Source organism: Ovis aries, chromosome 6 (genome assembly GCF_016772045.2).
Source record: "Ovis aries strain OAR_USU_Benz2616 breed Rambouillet chromosome 6, ARS-UI_Ramb_v3.0, whole genome shotgun sequence".
In the NCBI taxonomy this organism is placed as follows: Eukaryota; Metazoa; Chordata; class Mammalia; order Artiodactyla; family Bovidae; genus Ovis; species Ovis aries.
Window position 1 is genome coordinate 62459693 of NC_056059.1, and position 21349 is coordinate 62481041.

The 21349-nt window shown below is 38.4% G+C and overlaps 1 protein-coding gene across 1 annotated transcript in view; it reads left to right on the forward strand.

Moving 5' to 3' along the window:
* The window catches only part of GRXCR1 (glutaredoxin and cysteine rich domain containing 1), a 138295-nt gene that overhangs the window by 65489 nt on the left and 51457 nt on the right, over positions 1-21349 (forward strand). Inside the window, exon 2 of the mRNA XM_004009798.5 lies at positions 3118-3360. Within this exon, the coding sequence (XP_004009847.1) occupies positions 3118-3360 (243 nt within the window). The remainder of the gene's footprint in view (positions 1-3117; positions 3361-21349) is intronic.

The following is a 21349-nucleotide window of genomic DNA, read 5'->3' on the forward strand; positions in this document are numbered from 1 at the left end:
TCCCAGAAAACTTGTTAAAGAGCAGATTTTGATTCAGTAGATCTGGGCTGCAGCTCATGATTCTGCATTTCCAACTGGTGTCTAACTAGTTCTAGAACTTGGTTGCACACTGAAATTTCCATGTGCTGTGTGCTCAGTGGCTTCGTGTCTGACTCTTTGCGACCATATGGACTAAAGCCCTCCAAGCTCCTCTGTCCATGGGATTCTCCTGGCAGGAATACTGGAATGGGTTGCCATTCCCTTCTCCAGGAGATCTTCCTGAGTCAGGGATCAAACCTATGTCTCCTGTGTCTTCTGCATTGCGGCGAATTATTTACTGCTGGGGAAGCCAGAAATTGCCATGAAGTGAAGTGAAGTGAAGTCGCTCAGTCGTGTCCGACTCTTTGCGACCCCATGGACTGTAGCCTACCAGGCTCCTCTGTCCATGGGATTTTCCAGGCAATAGTACTGGAGTGGATTGCCATTTCCTTCTCCAGGGGATCTTCCCAAGCCAGGGATTGAACCCGGGTCTACCCATAGGAATTAAAAAAAAAAAAAACAAACTTCAGTTTTGAAGGCCCACCCTGTGATTCTGATTTAACAGGCATGTGCTTGGACTGGGCTTTAGGGATTTTTAAAAGCTCCCTAGTTTATTCTAATATCAAATACTATTGTAGAATCATTGATTTCAGTCAACAAAGCTAATCCTCAACAATAGCTGTATAGGAATATTTTTGTTACCCTTTGCACTAGACAGCATTTAACATGGCCACCCAGTAAGGATTCATGCTGTTACTGTTTTTTAAATGTATATTTCTTAGAGACACACAGGAAAGTGGTACCAAGCATTTGTTTCCTAGCAGAGAGAATCCTATGTGAGTCAGTTGTAGTAGCAGAATGGTCCAATCTTAAACTTTCCCACTTCTTCACATAGGGGAACTGTATTTCTTATCAAATATTTAAAACAATAAGTGTATTATTGAAAAAAGTGAAGCATTTTGATAGAAACAAATGCAGTTATAAGTCTTTGCAGCCAGAGGAACAATGCATAATTACCCAGATAAAATCATTAGGAAGAAGAGAATCTTAGTGCTCTTCCAAAAGCTGCAACGTTTACAGTGAGTTCAGTGATTCCCAGCATGTCCATAAATGTATGAAGAGAAACCAGAGGCTCTTGGGCATTTGGTTACCCTCTTTGAAGATCAATGCTTCTTAATCTAATAGTCCTCTTTTTTGTATTATTAATTTCACTAATGTTTTCCACTGATTTATTTTTGCTTGTGGTTTTATTCTTAAAAGTTCCACAATGTGGAGTGTAACATTTTTGCAGTTATAACTTAACACAGTACTTTATTTTAAGCCCTGCACTAGTTGTTTTCTTATTCTCTCTTACTTAATCTACTCATCAAATCTGTTTGGTATCTACTGCTATTATCACATTCTACATTCTACAGATGAAGAAACTGAGCTAAATGGCTCAGTAACTTCTCAGAGACACAGATAGCCAGAGACATTGTCCAGGAATATATGATATAACTCCCCAGGACTCTCTCCCTTCCAGCGTTAATAAATTTCCGGTCTATAAGCCAAATTCAGCCTTCAGTGATATTGGTCCAAGGGTCTCAATATATTTTTTAATGAGGTGCCACTATTTAGAAAGCAGAAAATTTCTTATAAAAATCCAGGTTTCAAGTTTATATTTACAATAATCTTATTTGACAACACTAAGTGGCATGACTGAAATCCTGGAATTGCTTGAAGCTGAGTTCTGTTTTCCCTTTTCAAATGATGCTCTCCCTGCCCCTCATTAGTACCTACCTCTTTTACTCCTGGCCCGCTCCAGTATTCATGACACAAGCTTTGCCCCTCCAGAGCTCTGATTTTCAACTCAGCCTCTAAATTCTGTTGGGGGAAGAAATGATTCTTATGTCTTTAGTACATTTCACCATCAGGAAAAACAAACTGTCCTCTTTCTCAGTGAAGTGTAGGCCATTGCATTGCCGTCTTCATCACTTCATACCTTTCCAGGACTACCTGTGTGTTCGCATCTGGCTGAGTGGTTCACTTTCTTTGACTACAAAATGGTGGAGCTTACTATCCTACCTTCTGATTCTACTATTTAGCTCCTTGGAATGGTTTCCAATCAAAGTTTTGATTTCACAGGAGTTTACAAGTTGCATGGTTGTCTTTCAACAACTGTAGCCCCGTGGAGACTCATGTATCCCTTGAACTCACGATGTGTAGTTGGGTTCTGTTCAGCCTCCTTCAAGTAAGACTATGATAAAGAGGAAGAGGATGATGTTGTCCTGGTGACGTCGGGACCACCTAGCTGATATGGCGCTCGCAGTGTTGCAGTCACTGATTCCTGATGTAGCAGGAAATGCAGACAAAAAAGGATTCTCTTCTTAGGAGTCTTCACCTTGGTTTTGAGAGTTGCTTGCCTCTGTTGCAGTGTACTATTTCCTTTATTCCTTTCCATATCTGGCTTTTACCTGCTGCCCACCTTGGTCTTGGTTTCTATACACTCTCTTTGAGCCACTCAACCTTTTGTTCCTAGTGGTGGCGACCTCTCACTGCACAAGGAAGCCTGCCACTCAGCAGAACTCACACTCGCACACTTAAACCTCAGAGCAGCCCTATGATATAGGTCCTCTACTCTCAAGAAATTGTGGCTCAAAAAACCTTAAAATTTGGTAAGTTGATAAGGAGAAGACTGTTCAAATGGTTAAATTTTAATGTTGACTATTCTGTCCCATGCTTTACTTTGGGTACAAGAGGCCACTATCATAATTGAATGATGTCTACAAAAGATGAGAAAAGTAATTTTACCATTCCTTATTTCCTCACATGGTGTGCCATGTGAGGCATCATCAGTTTTAAGGTGCACCATTATCTGATATGCTACTAAGAAGGGAAAAAAATACTGTCAATTAAATTATGTCATCTAAATTATGTTGTCACTTTTCTTGCAATTACAAATGTTCTAAAATATAAAGACATGTCTTAGAATTGACAAATATGGTACTTATTCAACTTGTACACATTTAACACCTAAGTCATTGGCTGAAATGTTAATTGTCTTAAAATAATGAGAAGAGAGCAAATGCAAAATATTTACACTAGAATGTTTTCCTTCAGCAACCATCAGCTGAGCTGGAATTTGACCGGGTAGTGATTTATACCACTTGCCTTCGTGTGGTACGGACAACCTTTGAAAGGTGTGAACTGGTTAGAAAGATCTTCCAGAACCATCGAGTCAAATTTGAAGAGAAAAACATTGCTCTGAATGGCGACTATGGAAAAGAGTTAGATGAACGATGCCGGCGGGTTTCTGAAGCTCCTTCCCTCCCTGTCGTGTTCATTGATGGCCATTATCTAGGGGTAAGTGTCTGCTAAGGAAAATCTTTTTTTATTGAACCCAACCAGTGTTGACAGAAATCTGTAAACCTATGACAAAGCAACTTGCATCATAGCTACCAGCATACTTACTGATTTTCGGAGTTCAATCCAGCAGTTTTGAAGCACTTATTTCTAACCCAAATGATGTATCACTACAGTGTTCATCCCTACAGAGTCGTAGTGAGACAAAATCAGCATGGAATTGTCTTTTTGAATAGAAATACATTTTAAAAATTGTTAGTTAACTTGAGTTTTGAATTGAGAAGCTTGACATATGGGACAAAAACATTTTTTTAAGTGCAGGCAAGAAAAACGGAATATATGAGATATGCATTTGTGAATTCTCCTATACTACATTTTCAAACACTCAATTTCCTACTTAATGAAACTGAGATGACAGTCATGAAATGAAATCAATAAGAAATAGGGCCTGTAGCCAGAATTTTATCTTCTTGTTGTTTAAAATGATTCTTGATTTGAGGAATGCAGGAGTGTGAGACACAAATGCAGGCTTACAGTGAGCAGAGCGAATTCCCAGAGCAGCAAAAAACATGACTCCTTCACTGCTCTCTGAATAACACTATTAGCATAATAGCCCCCATCCATCTATGAATGTGTGTCATCGGTAAGAAGCCCAAGAAGGGGGCTCTGGAGGGGACACTTTGGAGAGAGGGAGAGCAAAGGGCTGAGAGACGTCAGTGGCTGGGGATATAGGGCTGACAAGGTCACTGATCAGAGAAGAAAAAAGTGAATTGCAATAATTAATTTACATGGCATTCTGTATTTTTCTTGATATTTCTGGTGCCTTGAGTGTACTGAGAAGTCAGTACATATTAATTTTTCAAATCTGGTCTTAACCTTCAGGTTTCAGAGAAAGAAAAAGCCAGAGATTTTTCTTAGCAGGAAATGCTCCTGTTTGTTACAGGTTGCTTGTATCTGATGTCCTGTCTAGAGCCGTGGCTGTTAGATACAGTCTGCCATCTTATGGAAAGATTAATGCAGAAAAGCCATGAGTCACTAGCTATGACATCATGCAGTCTTACTTTCAACCAGAGCTGGACACGGATTGATTCTGAATGAGAAGAATTTTGATTGAAGTGTTGAGCCTGAGGTCCCAGATACCCACGGCAATGGTACAGATAATGACAGATAAATATATAGATTTTAAAAAGCACTATAGTATATTTTCAGCTTACATGTGTTATCTCATCTAACCATCAGTCTAACTTTAGAAATGAACTCTCTGAACACTGCTTAAAAGGCAAGATAGCCTTGGAGTCAGGCAGCATTGTTTCAACATGCTCTGATACTTCTAATGCTGGGAAATGTGTAAATCACTCTGTTACCTGGTTTGCTCTTTTGTATGAGAATAATAGTAGAACTTTTCTTAGGCTAATGGTGAGGGTTTTATTGTATATGTATGTATTATATTATGTTATTATTACACATGCGTGTGTGTGCTCAGTTGCTTAGTCGTGTCTACCTCTCTCAGGCCCCATGGACTGTAGGTGCCAGGTTTTTCTGTCCATGGAATTTTCCAGACAAGAATATTGGAGTGGGTTGCCATTTCCTACTCCAGAGGATCTTCCTGACCCTGAAATCAAAACATGTCTCTTGCGTCCTCTGCATTGGCAAGAGGTTTTTTTTTTTTTTTTTTAATCACTAGGGCCACCTGGGAAGCCCCATTATTATATAGTTAATGTATCAATTATATAATGATATAAAATATTAATCAGTTCATATGGTTGGAACAAAGTATGTTTTCAATAAATAGTAGCAATTTTCATCCCTGTTTTGAAAAAGAGAATATTCTTTTGCTCCAAGTCACATAGCTGGGTAATTGGCACGGCCAGGACTCCATGTTAGGTCAGTCCAATTCCCCAAACCCTTGTACTTTGGCACATCACCTCAAGGCAAGTAATTGTTGTTGGTCTGTTTGCTGCTATATTCTTAGCACCTAGAAGAGAGTTTGTCACAAAGCTCTCAAAAACATACATTAAATGGCTGTAGGAATGATGCTATATTGTCTCTTCATATCTTTCCTTCTTTAAGACATTCTTCCACAAGGGAAAAAATCTGAAGAACATATCCACACTGGGAAGAAAATCACTGGTAAAAGGTTGTCAGAATTTGCTTTTTAAACTGGGAAAAAATTCTTCTGACAATGTAAGATATTTTTCAATGTGATGTTTTAAGTTCTGTGAAACTGCACAGTTGATCTTAGTGGGTGATCTCTAAGATCACTTAGTGGGTAATAAGCTTAGCCCACCCACTGGTGGCTCAGATGGTAAAGCATCTGCCTGCAATGCAGGAGACTCGGGTTTGATCCCTGGGTTGGGAAGATCTCCTGGAGAAGGAAATGGCAACCCACTCCAGTATTCTTGCCTGGAGAATCCCACGGACGGAGGAGCATGGTAGGCTACAGTCCATGGGGTCACAAAGAGTCGACACGACTGAGTGACTTCGCTTCACCCACTGTTCTCATTTTAACCATGCTCATCTTCCTCCTTCGCAGTCTAACCTGCCCAAGTGCCTCTCCTGTGGTTTGTCCTTCAGTTTCAGGGACAGAGGGAGAGCATGACAGACAAAGGAGATTGAATGCAGAGTTCTTTCTCAATGACTTTGTCTCTGTGATCACTTTATTACACACAAAGTAACCTAGAGGTAGAAGAATCACACACATGCTACCCTGTTGCTTCTGAAATTTGAAGCTGATTCCCCAAGTCTGAAGAGAGGTTCACCCCCCTTCCTTTTTTTGATAAAAGAGGAATTACTTCTAGATTTATAATTCAAAACGGAGATAAACAGTCTAAAACAGCTTACATAACAAATTCCCCTCCTGCAATAGCCACTTGATTTAGATTCCATGCACAATTGCAAATAGAGGACATTGTTGGGCTTGTAGAACCTTTTCCCTATTTGTGCATCTGAAATGGAAGGATGCCCTCTGCTGGGTTTTGGCATGTGGTGAAGCATAATTCTGGAAGAGGAAGAGAAACTGATGTTGGTAGTTTCCTTAACATCTGTGATGTTTTAAACAGTTATATAGAACCATTTGATTTAGTTAACTTTTAAGTAAATGAGAAAAATCAAGATGTGTGAATCAGCTGCACAAATACAACTGTCTTTAAGGATGGAGAGAGAGAGAAACAGCCAGAGCCAGAGAATGAAGTAGACACAAACAGAGGAATATGGAGACAAAACGTGGGAGAACATGAGATGGAAGGAGAGGAAAAGGACAATTCACAGCTCCCCTATTTTACTGCCAGACTCACGGTGGGTGCTGCCAAAGGAGCTCAGTTGTTTTCATTGAAGGGAAGCTATCAGGGCTCCATCAGAGGGCAAGAATGGAAGAGTTGACAGAGATGCTCTTTTTTTTTCTGATGACTCTTCCCCAGCCAAACTAAAACCTGAAGATGGAAATAATGCAACAGTCAAGGGAAAGAAATTACTTTAGAAAGCAGATCTACATGGCCCTGCAATGCTCAGTAGTAGAGGGGGAGTTGGTGGAGGTAGAAGCAAATTCAGCTTGGAATTTCCCTGGGGTTGCCATTGTTGCTTTCAGTTTCTCAGTCGTGTCCAACTCTTTGCAACCCCATGGACTGCAGCACATCAGGCTCCCTGTCCTTCACCATCTCCCGGAGCTTGCTCACACTCATGTCCATTGAGTCAGTGATGCCATCCAACCATCTTGTCCTCTCTTCTCCCCTTCTCCTCCTGCCTTCAATCTTTCCCAGCATCAGGGTCTTTTCCAATGAGTCAGTTCTTCCCATCAGGTGACCATAGTACTGGAGCTTCAGCTTTGGCATCAGTCCTTCCAATGAACATTCAGGATTGATTTCCTTTAGGATTGGCTGGTTTGATCTCCTTGCAGTCCAACAGACTCTCTTGGACTTTTCCAATGCCACATTTCAAAAGCTTCAATTCTTCAGTTCTCTGCCTTCTTTATGGTCCAACTCTCACATTCATACACGACCACTGGAAAAACCATAGCTTTAACCATAAGACCTTTAATCAAGGACCTTTGCTGGCAAAGTCCTTGGAGTAAGTGTCCTGTTGTTTTTGGCATCAGAAAATCTTGATGTGAAAAGATTATGTACCAATAGTTTGGACATAAATAATCTTATAAATTCCAGTTGGAAATGAGTTAAAAATTATGTCTTGATTATGGACCAGCCATAAACCTCTACAGTAAGAGTCCACAAAATCCACATTGGAACATAGCTATGAAACATGTAGAATGAATCCAACAGGGGCCTCCTCTCTAACAGAGAGAGGAATGGAGAGGCTGTTGTTCTAGAGGGGTCTCTTAAATTAGCTGATATTGAGTTGTGACTGCTTGGAAATTCTGTATCTATTTAAAGTACTATTTTATTCAACTTAGGAATGAAGAAATTATTATTGAGCATTGCTAGTAGACACACTAGAAATATAGACTTTAAGCTTGTTTAGAGACTACTTCCAACACTTCTCTGCAGAAATGGGCCACCAAGGAAGCCTTCGCCACAATCTGGAAGTGACCAGCTCTAGTAACTTGTTGTCTTTGCCATGGTCCTCACCAGCAAATAGATGATTTGTTCTCCACCCTTCTTTCTACAAAATTCTCTTCATCAGCATAATAGATGATTTGTTCTCTACCCTTCTTTTTACAAAATTCTCTTCCTAAGTAAAGTCTTGAGTGATCTGTATCTGTTTGTGGTCAATAAATAAGTCACACATGAAAGCAGCAAGAGAAAATGGGAAATGTGCTTTGTAGGTTTCTAGCCTCTACACCCCGATATTCTCTCTATAGCACAGGAAGACAGTCTATAAAGTGATGGGGTAGGTTACTGAGTGAGACAAACCATGGTATCTGCTGGATATGCTGCTTTTATTTAGTTTTATTTTAACCAGCTTTATTGAGGTACAATTTACACTTAATAAATTGTACACATTTAAATTGTACAGTTTAACAAATGTGTACACCCATGTATCTACCAACACATCCAAAGTATACAGCATTTCCATAAGCCCCCAAATATTCTTCATGTCATTTAGTAGTTAATCCCTTCCTCCAAGCCCAGTCCCCTGCTGAACATGGGTCTTTCTCTTAACGTAGTTTTCTATTGTTCTAGTGACTATGTCTGGTTTCATTATCAGGGTAGTGATGCCCTCATTCAAGTGAGTTTGAAAGTATTGTAGCCCCCAGAATTTTAATATCTGATTCTCTTTAATCCTTGATATAGAGCACCATATCCATCTGACATCACTTTTCTTTTGTGAAAGACTTCTTATACACTGCTATTGTAGTGTGGGTCTGCTGTGGATGAATTCTTTCAGTATTTAAATGTCTGAAAAGTTTTTATTTCATTTTTATCTTTAAGAAATATTTTTTCTGGATATATATAGAATTATAGGTTGGATTTTTTTTCCAGTAGTCTAGAGGTGTTGGACCTCTGTCTTCTCCCATTACTTCTGATAAAACATGCTGTCGCCCTGATCTTTATTTCTTTGTTTGTAACATGTCTTCTTCATCACCGCCAACCCCAACTGCCTTTAAGCATCTCTGTTTATCACCAGATTTGAGAACCTCAGTTATGGTATATCTTGGTGTAATTTTATTCATTTTTCTTTTGCTTAGGGTTCAAAGATATTCTTGAATCAGTTGTTTTATTAGTTTTTGTCAAATGTGAAAAACTTTCAGCTATTATTTTTTTGAAATGTTATTTTTATTTTCTATTCTTTATTATTTTAAAGAGGCTTTAATTACGTCTCTATCAGGCTGCTTGAAGTAGTTCCATAGCTTACTTCATTTCATTTTGGGTAGTTTCTATTGCTATGTCTCCTGGATTCCTAGTCTTTTCTTATATAATATCTAATCTTCGATTACTCCCATCTGTGTATATTTAAAAATCTCAGATACTGTAATTTCTTATAAAAAAATTTTTTTTAACTTTACAATACTGTATTGGTTTTGTCATACATTACATGAATCCGCCACGGGTGTACGTGAGTTCCCAATCCTGAACTCCCCTCCCACAACCCTCCCAATATCATCCCTCTGGGTCATCCCAGTGCACCAGCCCCAAGCATCCTGTATCCTGTATCGAACCTAGACTGGTGATTCATTTCTTACATGATAGTATACATATTTCAATGCCATTCTCCCAAATCATCCCACCCTTGCCCTCTCCCACAGAGTCCAAAAGTCTGTTCTATACATCTGTGTCTCTTTTGCTGTCTCGCATATAGGGTTATCATTACCATCTTTCTAAATTCCATATATATGTGTTAGTATACTGTATTGGTGTTTTTCTTTCTGGCTTACTTCACTCTGTATAATCAGCTCTAGTTTCATCCACCTCATTAGAATTGATTCAAATGTATTCTTTTTAATGGCTGAGTAATACTCCATTGTGTATATGTACCACAGCTTTCTTATCCAGTCATCTGCTGATGGACATCTAGGTTGCTTCCATGTCCTGGCTATTGTAAACAGTGCTGCAATGAACATTGGGGTACACATGTCTCTTTCAATTCTGTTTTCCTCAGTATGTATGCCCAGCAGTGGGATTGCTGGGTCATAAGGCAGTTCTATTTCCAGTTTTTTAAGGAATCTCCACACTATTCTCCACAGTGGCTGTACTAGTTTGCATTCCCACCAACAGTGTAACAGGGTTCCCTTTTCTCCACACCCTCTCCAGCATTTATTGCTTATAGACTTTTGGATCGTAGCCATTCTGACTGGTGTGAAATGGTATCTCACTGTGGTCTTGATTTGCATTTCTCTGATAATGAGTGATGTTGAGCATCTTTTCATGTGTTTGTTAGCCATCCATATGTCTTCTTTGGAGAAATGTCTATTTAGTTCTTTGGCCCATTTTTGATTGGGTCATTTATTTTTCTGGACTTGAGCTGCATAAGTTGCTTGTATATTTTTCAGATTAGTTGTTTGTCAGTTGCTTCATTTGCTATTATTTCTCCCATTCCGAAGGCTGTCTTTTCACCTTGCTTATAGTTTCCTTTGTTGTGCAGAAGCTTTTAATTTTAATTAGATCCCATTTGTTTATTTTTGCTTTTGTTTCCAGTATTCTGTAGGGTGGATCATAGAGTATCCTGCTGTGATTTATGTCGGAGAGTGTTTTGCCTATGTTCTCCTCTAGGAGTTTTATAGTTTCTGGTCTTACATTTAGATCTTTAATCCATTTTGAGTTTATTTTTGTGTATGGTGTTAGAAAGTGTTCTAGTTTCATTCTTTTACAAGTGGTTGACCAGTTTTCCCAGCACCACTTGTTAAAGAGATTGTCTTTAATCCATTGTATATTCTTGCCTCCTTTGTCAAAGATAAGGTGTCCATAGGTGTGTGGACTTATCTCTGGGCTTTCTATTTTGTTCCATTGATCTATATTTCTGTCTTTGTGCCAGTACCATACTGTCTTGATGACTGTGGCTGTGTAGTAGAGCCTGAAGTCTGGCAGGTTGATTCCTCCAGTTCCATTCTTCTTTCTCAAGATTGCTTTGGCTATTCGAGTTTTTTTTGTATTTCCATACAAATTGTGAAATTATTTGTTCTAGCTCTGTGAAAAATACTGCTGGTAGCTAGATAGGGATTGCATTGAATATGTAGATTGCTTTGGGTAGTATACTCATTTTCACTATATTGATTCTTCTGATCCATGAACATGGTATATTTCTCCATCTATTAGTGTCCTCTTTGATTTCTTTCATCAGTGTTTTATAGTTTTCTATATATAGGTCTTTAGTTTCTTTAGGTGGATATATTCCTAAGTATTTTATTCTTTTCGTTGCAGTGGTGAATAGAATTGTTTTCTTAATTTCTTTTTCTACTTTCTCATTATTAGTGTATAAGAATGCAAGGGATTTCTGTGTGTTGATTTTATATCCTGCAATTTTACTATATTCATTGATTAGCTCTAGTAATTTTCTGGTGGAGTCTTTAGGGTTTTCTATGTAGAGGATCATGTCATCTGCAAACAGTGAGAGTTTTACTTCTTCTTTTCCAATTTGGATTCCTTTTATTTCTTTTTCTGCTCTGATTGCTGTGGCCAAAACTTCCAGAACTATGTTGAATAGTAGCGGTGAAAGTGGGCACCCTTGTCTTTCCTGACTCTAGGGGAAATGCTTTCAATTTTCACCATTGAGGATAATGTTTGCTGTGGGTTTGTCATATATAGCTTTTATTATGTTGAGGTATGTTCCTTCTATTTCTGCTTTCTGTAGAGTTTTTATCATAAATGGATGTTGAATTTTGTCAAAGGCCTTCTCTGCATCTATTGAGATAATCATATGGCTTTTATTTTTCATTTTGTTAATGTGGTGAGTTACATTGATTGATTTGTGGATATTGAAGAATCCTTGCATCCCTGGGATAAAGCCCACTTGGTCATGGTGTATGATCTTTTTAATGTGTTGTTGGATTCTGATTGCTAGAATTTTGTTAAGGATTTTTGCATCTATGTTCATCAGTGATATTGGCCTGTAGTTTTCTTTTTTTGTGGGATCTTTGTCAGGTTTTGGTATTAGGGTGATGGTGGCCTCATAGAATGAGTTTGGAAGTTTACCTTCCTCTGCAGTTTTCTGGAAGAGTTTGAGTAGGATAGATGTTAGCTCTTCTCTAAATTTTTGGTAGAATTCAGCTGTGAAGCTGTCTGGACCTGGGCTTTTGTTTGCCTGAAGATTTCTGATTACAGTTTCAATTTCTGTGCTTGTGATGGGTCTGTTAAGATTTTCTATTTCTTCCTGGTTCAGTTTTGGAAAGTTGTACTTTTCTAAGAATTTGTCCATTTCTTCCACGTTGTCCATTTTATTGGCATATAATTGCTGATAGTAGTCTTTTATGATCCTTTGTATTTCTGTGTTGTCTGTTGTGATCTCTCCATTTTCATTTCCAATTTTATTGATTTGATTTTTCTCCCTTTGTTTCTTGATGAGTCTGGCTAATGGTTTGTCAATTTTACTTATCCTTTCAAAGAACCAGCTTTTTGCTTTGTTGATTTTTGCTTTGGTCTCTTTTGTTTCTTTTGCATTTATTTCTGCCCTAATTTTTGAGATTTCTTTCCTTCTACTAACCCTGGGGTTCTCCATTTCTTCCTTTTCTAGTTGCTTTAGGTGTAGAGTTAGGTTATTTATTGGACTTTTTTCTTATTTCTTGAGGTATGCCTGTAATGCTATGAACTTTCCCCTTAGCACTGCTTTTATAGTGTCTCACAGGTTTTGGGTTGTTGTGTTTTCATTTTCATTCATTTCTATGCATATTTTGATTTCTTCTGTGATTTGTTGGTTATTCAGAAGCGTGTTGTTCAGCCTCCATATGTTGGAATTTTTAATAGCTTTTCTCCTGTAATTGAGACCTAATCTTACTGCTGCTGCTGCTGCTGCTGCTAAGTCTCTTCAGTCGTGTCTGACTCTGTGCGACCCTATAGACGGCAGCCCACCAGGCTCCGCCATCCCTGTGATTCTCCAGGCAAGAATACTGGAGTGGGTTGTCATTTCCTTCTCCAATGCATTAAAGTGAAAAGTGAAAGTGAAGTCACTCAGATGTGCCCGACTCTGAGCAACCCCATGGACTGTAGCCTACCAGGCTCCTTCATCCACGGGATTTTCCAGGCAAGAGTACTGGAGTGGGTTGACATTGCCTTCTCTAATCTTACTGCATTATGGTCAGAAAAGATGCTTGGAATGATTTCAATTTTTTGAATTTATCAAGGCTAGATTTATGGCCCAGGATGTGATCTCTCCTGGAGAAGGTTCCGTGTGTGCTTGCGAAAAAGGTGAAATTCATTGTTTGTGGTGAAATGTCCTATAGATATCAATTAGGTCTAACTGGTCTATTGTATCATTTAAAGTTTGTGTTTCTCTGTTAATTTTCTGTTTAGTTGATCTGTCCATAAGTGTTAGTGGGGTATGAAAGTCTCCCACTATTATTGTGTTATTGTTAATTTCCCCTTTCATACTTGTTAGCATTTGTCTTATATATTGCGGTGCTCCTATGTTGGGTGCATATATATTTATAATTGTTATATCTTCTTCTTGGATTGATCCTTTGATCATTATGTAGTGTCCTTCTTTGTCTCTTTTCACAGCCTTTGTTTTAAAGTCTATTTCATCTGATATGAGTATTGTTACTCCTGTTTTCTTTTGGTCTCTATTTGCATGGAATATATTTTTCCAGCCCTTCACTTTCAGTCTGTATGTGTCCCTTGTTTTGAAGTGGGTCTCTTGTAGACAACATATATAGGGGTCTTGTTTTTGTATCCATTCAGCCAGTCTTTGTCTTTTGGTTGGGGCATTCAACCCATTTACGTTTAAGGTAATTATTGATAAGTATGATCCCATTGCCATTTACTTTATTGTTTTGGGTTCCAGTTTATACACCCTTTTTGTGTTTCCTGTCTAGAGAATATCCTTTAGCATTTGTTGGAGAGCTGGTTTGGTGGTACTGAATTCTCTCAGCTTTTGCTTGTCTGTAAAGCTTTTGATTTCTCCTTCATCCTTGCTGGGTACAGTAATCTGGGCTGTAGGTTATTTTCTTTCATCACTTTAAGTATGTCTTGCCATTCCCTCCTGGCCTGAAGAGTTTCTATTGGAAGATCAGCTGTTATCCTTATGGGAATCCCCTTGTGTGTTATTTGTTGTTTTTCCCTTGCTGCTTTTAATATTTGTTCTTTGTGTTTGATCTTTGTTAATTTGATTAATATGTGTCTTGAGGTGTTTTGCCTTGGGTTTATCCTGTTTGGGACTCTCTGGGTTTCTTGGACTTGGGTGATTATTTCCTTCCCCATTTTAGGGAAGTTTTCAACTATTATCTCCTCAAGTATTTTCTCATGGTCTTTCTTTTGTCTTCTTCTGGGACTCCTATAATTCGAATGTTGGGGTGTTTCATATTGTCCTGGAGGTCCCTGAGGTTGTCCTCATTTCTTTTAATTAATTTTTCTTTTTTCCTCTCTGATTCATTTATTTCTACCATTCTATCTTCTATTTCACTAATCCTATCTTCTGCCTCTGTTATTCTACTATTTGTTGCCTCCAGAGTGTTTCTGATCTCATTTATTGCATTATTCATTATATATTGAGTCTTTTTTATTTCTTCTAAGTCCTTGTTAAACCTTTCTTGCATCTTCTCAATCCTTGTCTCCAGGCTATTTATCTGTGATTCCATTTTGATTTCAAGATTTTGGATCATTTTCACTATCATTATTCAGAATTCTTTCTCAGGTAGATTCTCTATCTCTTCTTTTGTTTTGTTTGGTGGGCATTTATCCTGTTCCTTTACCTGCTGAGTATTCCTCTGTCTCTTCATCTTGGTTATATTGCTGCGTTTGGGGGTGGCCTTTCGGTATTCTGGCAGTTTGTGGAGTTCTCTTTATTGTGGAGTTTCCTCGCTGTGGGTGGGGTTGTATCAGTGGCTTGTCAGGGTTTCTTGGTTAGGGGAGCTTGTGTCGGTGTTCTGGTGGCTGGAGCTGAATTTCTTCTCTCTGGAGTGCAATGAAGTGTCCAGTAATGAGTAATGAGATGTCAATGGTTTTGGAGTAACTTTGAACTGCCTGTATATTGAATGAAGCTCAGGGGTGTGTTCCTGTGTTGCTGGAGAATTTGCGTGGTATGTCTTGCTCTGGAACTTGTTGGTCCTTGGGTGGTGCTTGGTTTCAGTGTAGGTATGGAGGCATTTGATGAGCTCCTATTGATTAATGTTCCCTGGAGTCAGGAGTTCTCTGATGTTCACAGGATTTGGACTTAAGCCTCCTGTTTCTGGTTTTCAGTTTTATTTTTACAGTAGCCTCAAGACTTCTCCATCTATACAGCACCAATGATAAAACATCTAGGTTAAAGATGAAAAGTTTCTCTACATTGAGGGACACCCAGAGAGGTTCATTGTTTTTGAAGACAATGATCTGGTTTTCTGGGTGCCTGATGTCCCTTGCCAGCATTCAGAAGTTGTTTTGTGGAATTTGCTCAACATTGAAATGTTCTTTTGATGAATTTGTGAGGGAGAAAGTGGTCTCCCCGTCCTATTCCTCCGCCGTCTTAGGACCGCCCCCTCAGATACTGTAATTTTTATCTTTAGACATTTGATATCTTTAAAAAATGTATTTTTCATGTCTCTACTTAACATGTTCAATATCTTTTTTTAGCCCTTTGATCATATAATAACTTTTAATCTGTTTAACACTTTCATTATCTGTGTCAGTTCTGGGTTGGTTTTGAAATTCTGAGTACTGTTTTCCACTTCTTTGCCTTCCTGGTAATTTTTGCTTGAATTCCACATACCTGGTTGGATCAAAGTATTTTTATTGGGATATTTTTGTATTCATATATATATATATATATATATATATATATATATATACTTGTACTTTTTGGCAGTCAAGTTACTTGGAAATAGTTTGCTATTTTGGGTTTGTTATTAAGATTTTCTAGGCAGGGCCAGAATAGTGTTTCAGTTCAGTTCAGTCACTCAGTTCTGTCCCACTCTTTCCGACCCAATGGACTGCAGCATGCCAGGCCTCCCTGTCCATCGCCAACTCCCAGAGTTTACTCAAACTCATGTCCATTGAGTCGGTGATGCCATCCAACCATACAAAACTAATTATTCCTCAGTATTACTTTGCGAACAAAGGTCCATCTGGTCAAGGCTATGGTTTTCCCAGTGGTCATGTATGGATGTGAGAGTTGGACTGTGAAGAAAGCTGAGCACTGAAGAAATGATGCTTTTGAACTGAGGTATTGGAGAAGACTCTTGAGAGTCCCTTGGACTGCAAGGAGATCCAACTAGTCCATCCTATATAAGATGGGTCCTAGGTGTTCATTGGAAGGACTGATGCTAAAGCTGAAACTCCAATACTTTGGCCACCTCATGCGAACAGTTGACTCATTGGAAAAGACCCTGATGCTGGGAGGGATTGGGGGCAGGGGGAGAAGAGGACGACAGAGGATGAGATGGTTGGATGGCATCATCAACTTGATGGACATCAGTTCAGTTCAGTCGCTCAGTCATGTCTGACTCTTTGTGAACCCATGAATCACAGCAAGCCAAGCCTCCCTGTCCATCACCAACTCCTGGAGTTCACCCAAACTCTTGTCCACCGAGTCCGTGATGCCATCCAGCCATCTCATCCTCTGTCGTCCCCTTCTCCTCCTGCCCACAATCCCTCCCAGCATCAGAGTCTTTTCCGATGAGTCAACTCTTTATATGAGGTGGCCACAGTATTGGAGTTTCAGCTTCAGCATTAGCCCTTCCAATGAACACCCAGGACTGATCTCCTATAGGATGGACTGGTTGGATTTCCTTGTAGTCCAAGGGACTCTCAAGAGTCTTCTCCAACACCACAGTTCAAAAGCATCATTTCTTTGGCACTCAGCTTTCTTCACAGTCCAACTCTCACATCCGTACCTGACCACTGGGAAAACCATAGCCTTGACAAGATTGACCTTTGTTGGCAAAGTAATATCTCTGCTTTTGAATATGCTATCTAGGTTGGTCATAACTTTCCTTCCAAGGAGTAAGCGTCTTTTAATTTCATGGCTGTAATCACCATCTGCAGTGATTTTGGAGCCCCAAAAGATACAGTCTGATGGTTTCCACTGTTTCCCCATCTATCTGCCATGAAGTGATGGGACCAGATGAGTTTGGGTAAACTCCGGGAGTTGATGATGGACAAGGAGGCCTGGCGTGCTGTGATTCATGGGGTCACAAAGGGTCAGGTATGACTGAGTTACTGAACTGAACTGAACTGAACTGATGGGGATGTGATCTTTTGATAACTTTACTCAATACCCCAGTCTGGCTGGTGACAACAGGCAGTATTCCCAACCCTTCCCCCAAATACTGTCACTTTTCATACTTTCAGGTGGTCCTTTGCTGGCCTTGAGTAGTTTCCTTACATAGATGTACTAAACGTTACCCTGCTGAACTCAAGCTGGGCCCTCTGCCCATCTCTGGAGCTCTCTGTGAAGCTCTTTATTCTCTGTCCTATGAATGCTAGCCATCTTAGCTTCCTGGGCTCTAGGTCTATTCCCTTAACTCAAGGAATCTACCTGGTTCTGTTTAAACTCTCCCTTCTTGAATATAACTTGAGTAGCTATTATCAAATGAGCCTGGGAATCCATAGAACTCACTCATTTACTCCCTGCCTCTCAAAGGTCATAGTTCTTTGTTGTTTAATGCTTACTACCATATAAACAATCCATTAAAAATCATTTTGCTGTGCTTGTTCTCAGTTACTCAGTTGTGTCTGACTCTTTGTGACCCCACAGACTATAGCCCACCAGGCTCCTCTGTCCATGGAGATTCTCCAGGTAAGAGTAGTGGAATGATTTGTCGTGCCTTCCTCTAGGAAATCTTCCCAAACCAGGGGTTAAACCCAGGTCTCCCGCATTGCAGGCAGATTCTTTTACCATCTGAACCACCAGGGAAGCCCACTAAAAACCATTATACTGTTTATCAAAATGAATCATTAAGTCATCCACTTTTAGGTAGTATAACAAAGAGAAATTTTCAGGCTTGATGTCCATGCCATTTATGAAATACATTTTTTTCTGTAACAGTTATTTATTTTTACAGAAAACATCTCTAAACAAACAAAAAGTCCTGAAGCCTTAAAAATTAGGAGTTTAATCTTTTCTCACATAAAAAATGTACAGGAAGATGATCCTGGGAGGGTATAAAGTTCCATGATGTCACCTAAGACCACTTTCTATTTTATAGTTCTTAGCATATACCTTCTATCTTTGAGGTTTAATGGGCCTAATGTTCCTATAATTAATATAAGTATTGATATCATACTTGCATTCTAGGCAGGATGGGAATGAGAAAGAAAAGAGAGAACTACATTCTAGCTAAAGGAGTGCCCTTTTAAAGAATCCATCCAGAAATCTCACCCAACTTTGTATTTTGTTATTCACCTTTGTTGCAAAATAGAATTGTGCTCTTCCAGAGGGACACATTGATATGTTGAAAAAAAAATCCAGGTTTTTCTTAGAATAAAGCATCATAAATATTGAGTAGGAAGTTAGTATCTGCCACACTGAGCAAAGATGTTTTTGAGTAGTTGACTAGAATAAGCTTCTTCAAGCTGCATATTTTACACTAATTATTTGCTTGAATCAGACAACTCCCTAGTGTTCATTCTGTTAAGGAGGGTTGAGGAGATGGTGGACTGATAGGAGGGAATCTTTGGTAAATTTGGTGTTTCTTTATGGGAATGTGTTATATGCAATAATAACTATTTTCATAAACCATCAATGTAAACTTAAGTGTTTTGTTAGGTTTTGAAACTCTTTGGTTTTGAACCTCTTTAAAATATTTACCATATACCTGTGAGAAGTGGTTTATAAATGTTGGAGTTACATGCTTTGAAAATCTGTTGAAAGTTATAGACCATCTCACTGTACATAAGACACAATCTTCTTTAAATATCAAGGCTTTCTGAGAATTTATCCCTAATTAACTTTTCATTAAAAGGAGTACTTTCAAGATGGAGCCTACTGAAGTATACCCTCGCTTCTTAGTTACCTTGAGTATTTTATCAAGTAAGCAACTCACTTCATTACAAGTAATTACAATCATATCTGATTTAGATTCTTTAGCATTTAATTGTGGAATAGATGAATTTTAGATCTTTAATTTTTCCTTTTTCTTCGGAATTCATCTTTTTGGTCATTTCCTTGATCATTAACATTTTCCCCAGCGATCTGGATGAAAGAAGAATCCCTTGAGCTTTCAGATCTACTAATTTTTCATGGATCTTATTTGGTAATAGGTACAGCAAATATTCAATCTTTAAGCATCCTTGTGCAGAGTCATGGAGTATTTGTTCCTGGCCTACTTCAGAAAGTACAGGATGGGGAAGTTTGAAATTTAAGCTTTAAGTCAAGCTCTTGGAGTATAAATGAAGCAATAATCTGTCATGTGATTGCTTCCTTGTCCTTTTTTTCCTGAATAACTGAGGATTTTTTTAAACTTTTTATTTTTGTATTGAGGTATAGCTGATTAATAATGTTGTGATAGTTTCAGGTTAACAGCGAAGGGGTCCAGCCATACATATACATGTACCCATTCTCCCTCAAACTTCCCTTCCATTCAGGCTGCCACCTAACATTGAGCAGAGTTCCACATGCTCTACAGTAGGTCCTTGTTACCCATTTTGAATATAGCAGTGTGTACAGGCCTATCCCAAAGAGCAACAACAACAGTGATAGTAACAGCTAGCTTGAATGATACACTCTGATAAGCTTTCTTCAATCTATTAAAATAAAAATGTAAATAGTACCCCTCTCATTTCTATCATCCCAAATTTTGTTTGACAAATTAAGAAACTTAGAGAAGGTAAGAAACTCTTTAAATATCTTCAGATCACAAGCCCGGATTCAAATTTAGGAGTGTTGGACTCTAGAGCTCAAACTCATCCACTCTTCAGCAGCATATTTACATTCTGAATTATTTCATCACTTGAAAACACTCCACATTCAAGATTTTGAACTTAGAGATGTCCTGCTCTGACCACAATTTTCTGTTTTTCAGTCTCTCTCCATGATTGAACTTGCTCTGTTACCACTGGTATTGTTTATCCATCTCCCTTTCTATTGTAGGCACACTTTTGGTTTCACTTGCTTCCCTATATTTCTGTATTCATGAATATAATAATATCTAGTCTGTATCACTCACTGGATCGGCTCCCTTGACTTTCCGCCTCTGTCAGTTCCCAGTCTGGTACAGCTTCCTATGCTTTTCTTCTCTTATTCCAGCACATCAAGGACATTATTGGAAAAATCTCAAAATGTTAGCAAAGAAGTCTACAACAAAGTTGTATCATCAGCATTATCTAGGCCCACTATTTCATACTCCTGAGAATATCTTGGTTTTCTGTTGTGGTCCAGATAACCAACTGCTTTGAATGTTTTCTCATTTCCCCAAAACAGAAATCTCATTGACATTTCTTGATTCCTATTTCCCACATCTGTTATTATCTTTCACTTTTGCTAGTCGTCAAGTCTCTATACAGTTACAATCTTGTAGGGTATGTTGATTTTTTTACAGCTATTTTACTTTGACATTAAAAAACACAGAAAACTTCATTATTAGCCTTTTATTCCAATTCTTTGGTTTTGATAAATGACCCCACAATTCTTCCAGTCGCTCGGACTCCAAATCTCAGTTTTCTTTGGTACCTTGTCTTTCTCTTCCTCGTATCTAGTCACTTGTCAAGATTTACATTGTATTCCATGGGATCTCAATTTTCACAATTTGAGAGCCCCTTCTAGAAAGGAGTAGCAAAGCAGTGGAAGCAGATATCTGAATTCAAGAGTAAGCTATTTGTCTTACTGGAATGGATGTTAGTTTAGTTATTTAATCTCTCTAAGGTGAAAATAATAAAATACTAATGACTGGGTATTTTGAGAATTATGAAGCATAAAAACTCATAGTGCCTGGAACATGGCACACACTAAGTAATTCTTTGCTAAGATTACAGCAAGAACTTTAGAGAAAACTTTACATTTATGTGCTGTACATGGAAAGAAAGAGAGAATAAAGAGAATTAATATAGGATTGGATCAAGAAGTCATGAGAGGAGAAAAGGTGCAGAGTATTATTCTGAATTCACTTTCACATGTTAATTTCCAAGTAGTCTGATCTATGAGGGCAGAATGCTGCACAGTGTCTGAACTTCTGAATAGTGGTAGTGTTTTAAATATAAAAACTATCATCAAGGTCATGTTTCAGATACTAGTTTCATTTGTGCTGATATGTGGGCTACTAGCAATATTCCATCGCCATTCATGATACCTTTCCATGAATATTAAACAGTTATTTAAATAGTGTTACTTTTTTGATTTTAATACCAAGCAATTAAAAGTGCTAATTAAAACATATTAATAATAGTTTATAACATACGAGATTTAAAAATTATTAACAATATACCTATTTCCTCTGAAAATGAAAGAGAAGTTTACGTATAAGACACTATACCATCAT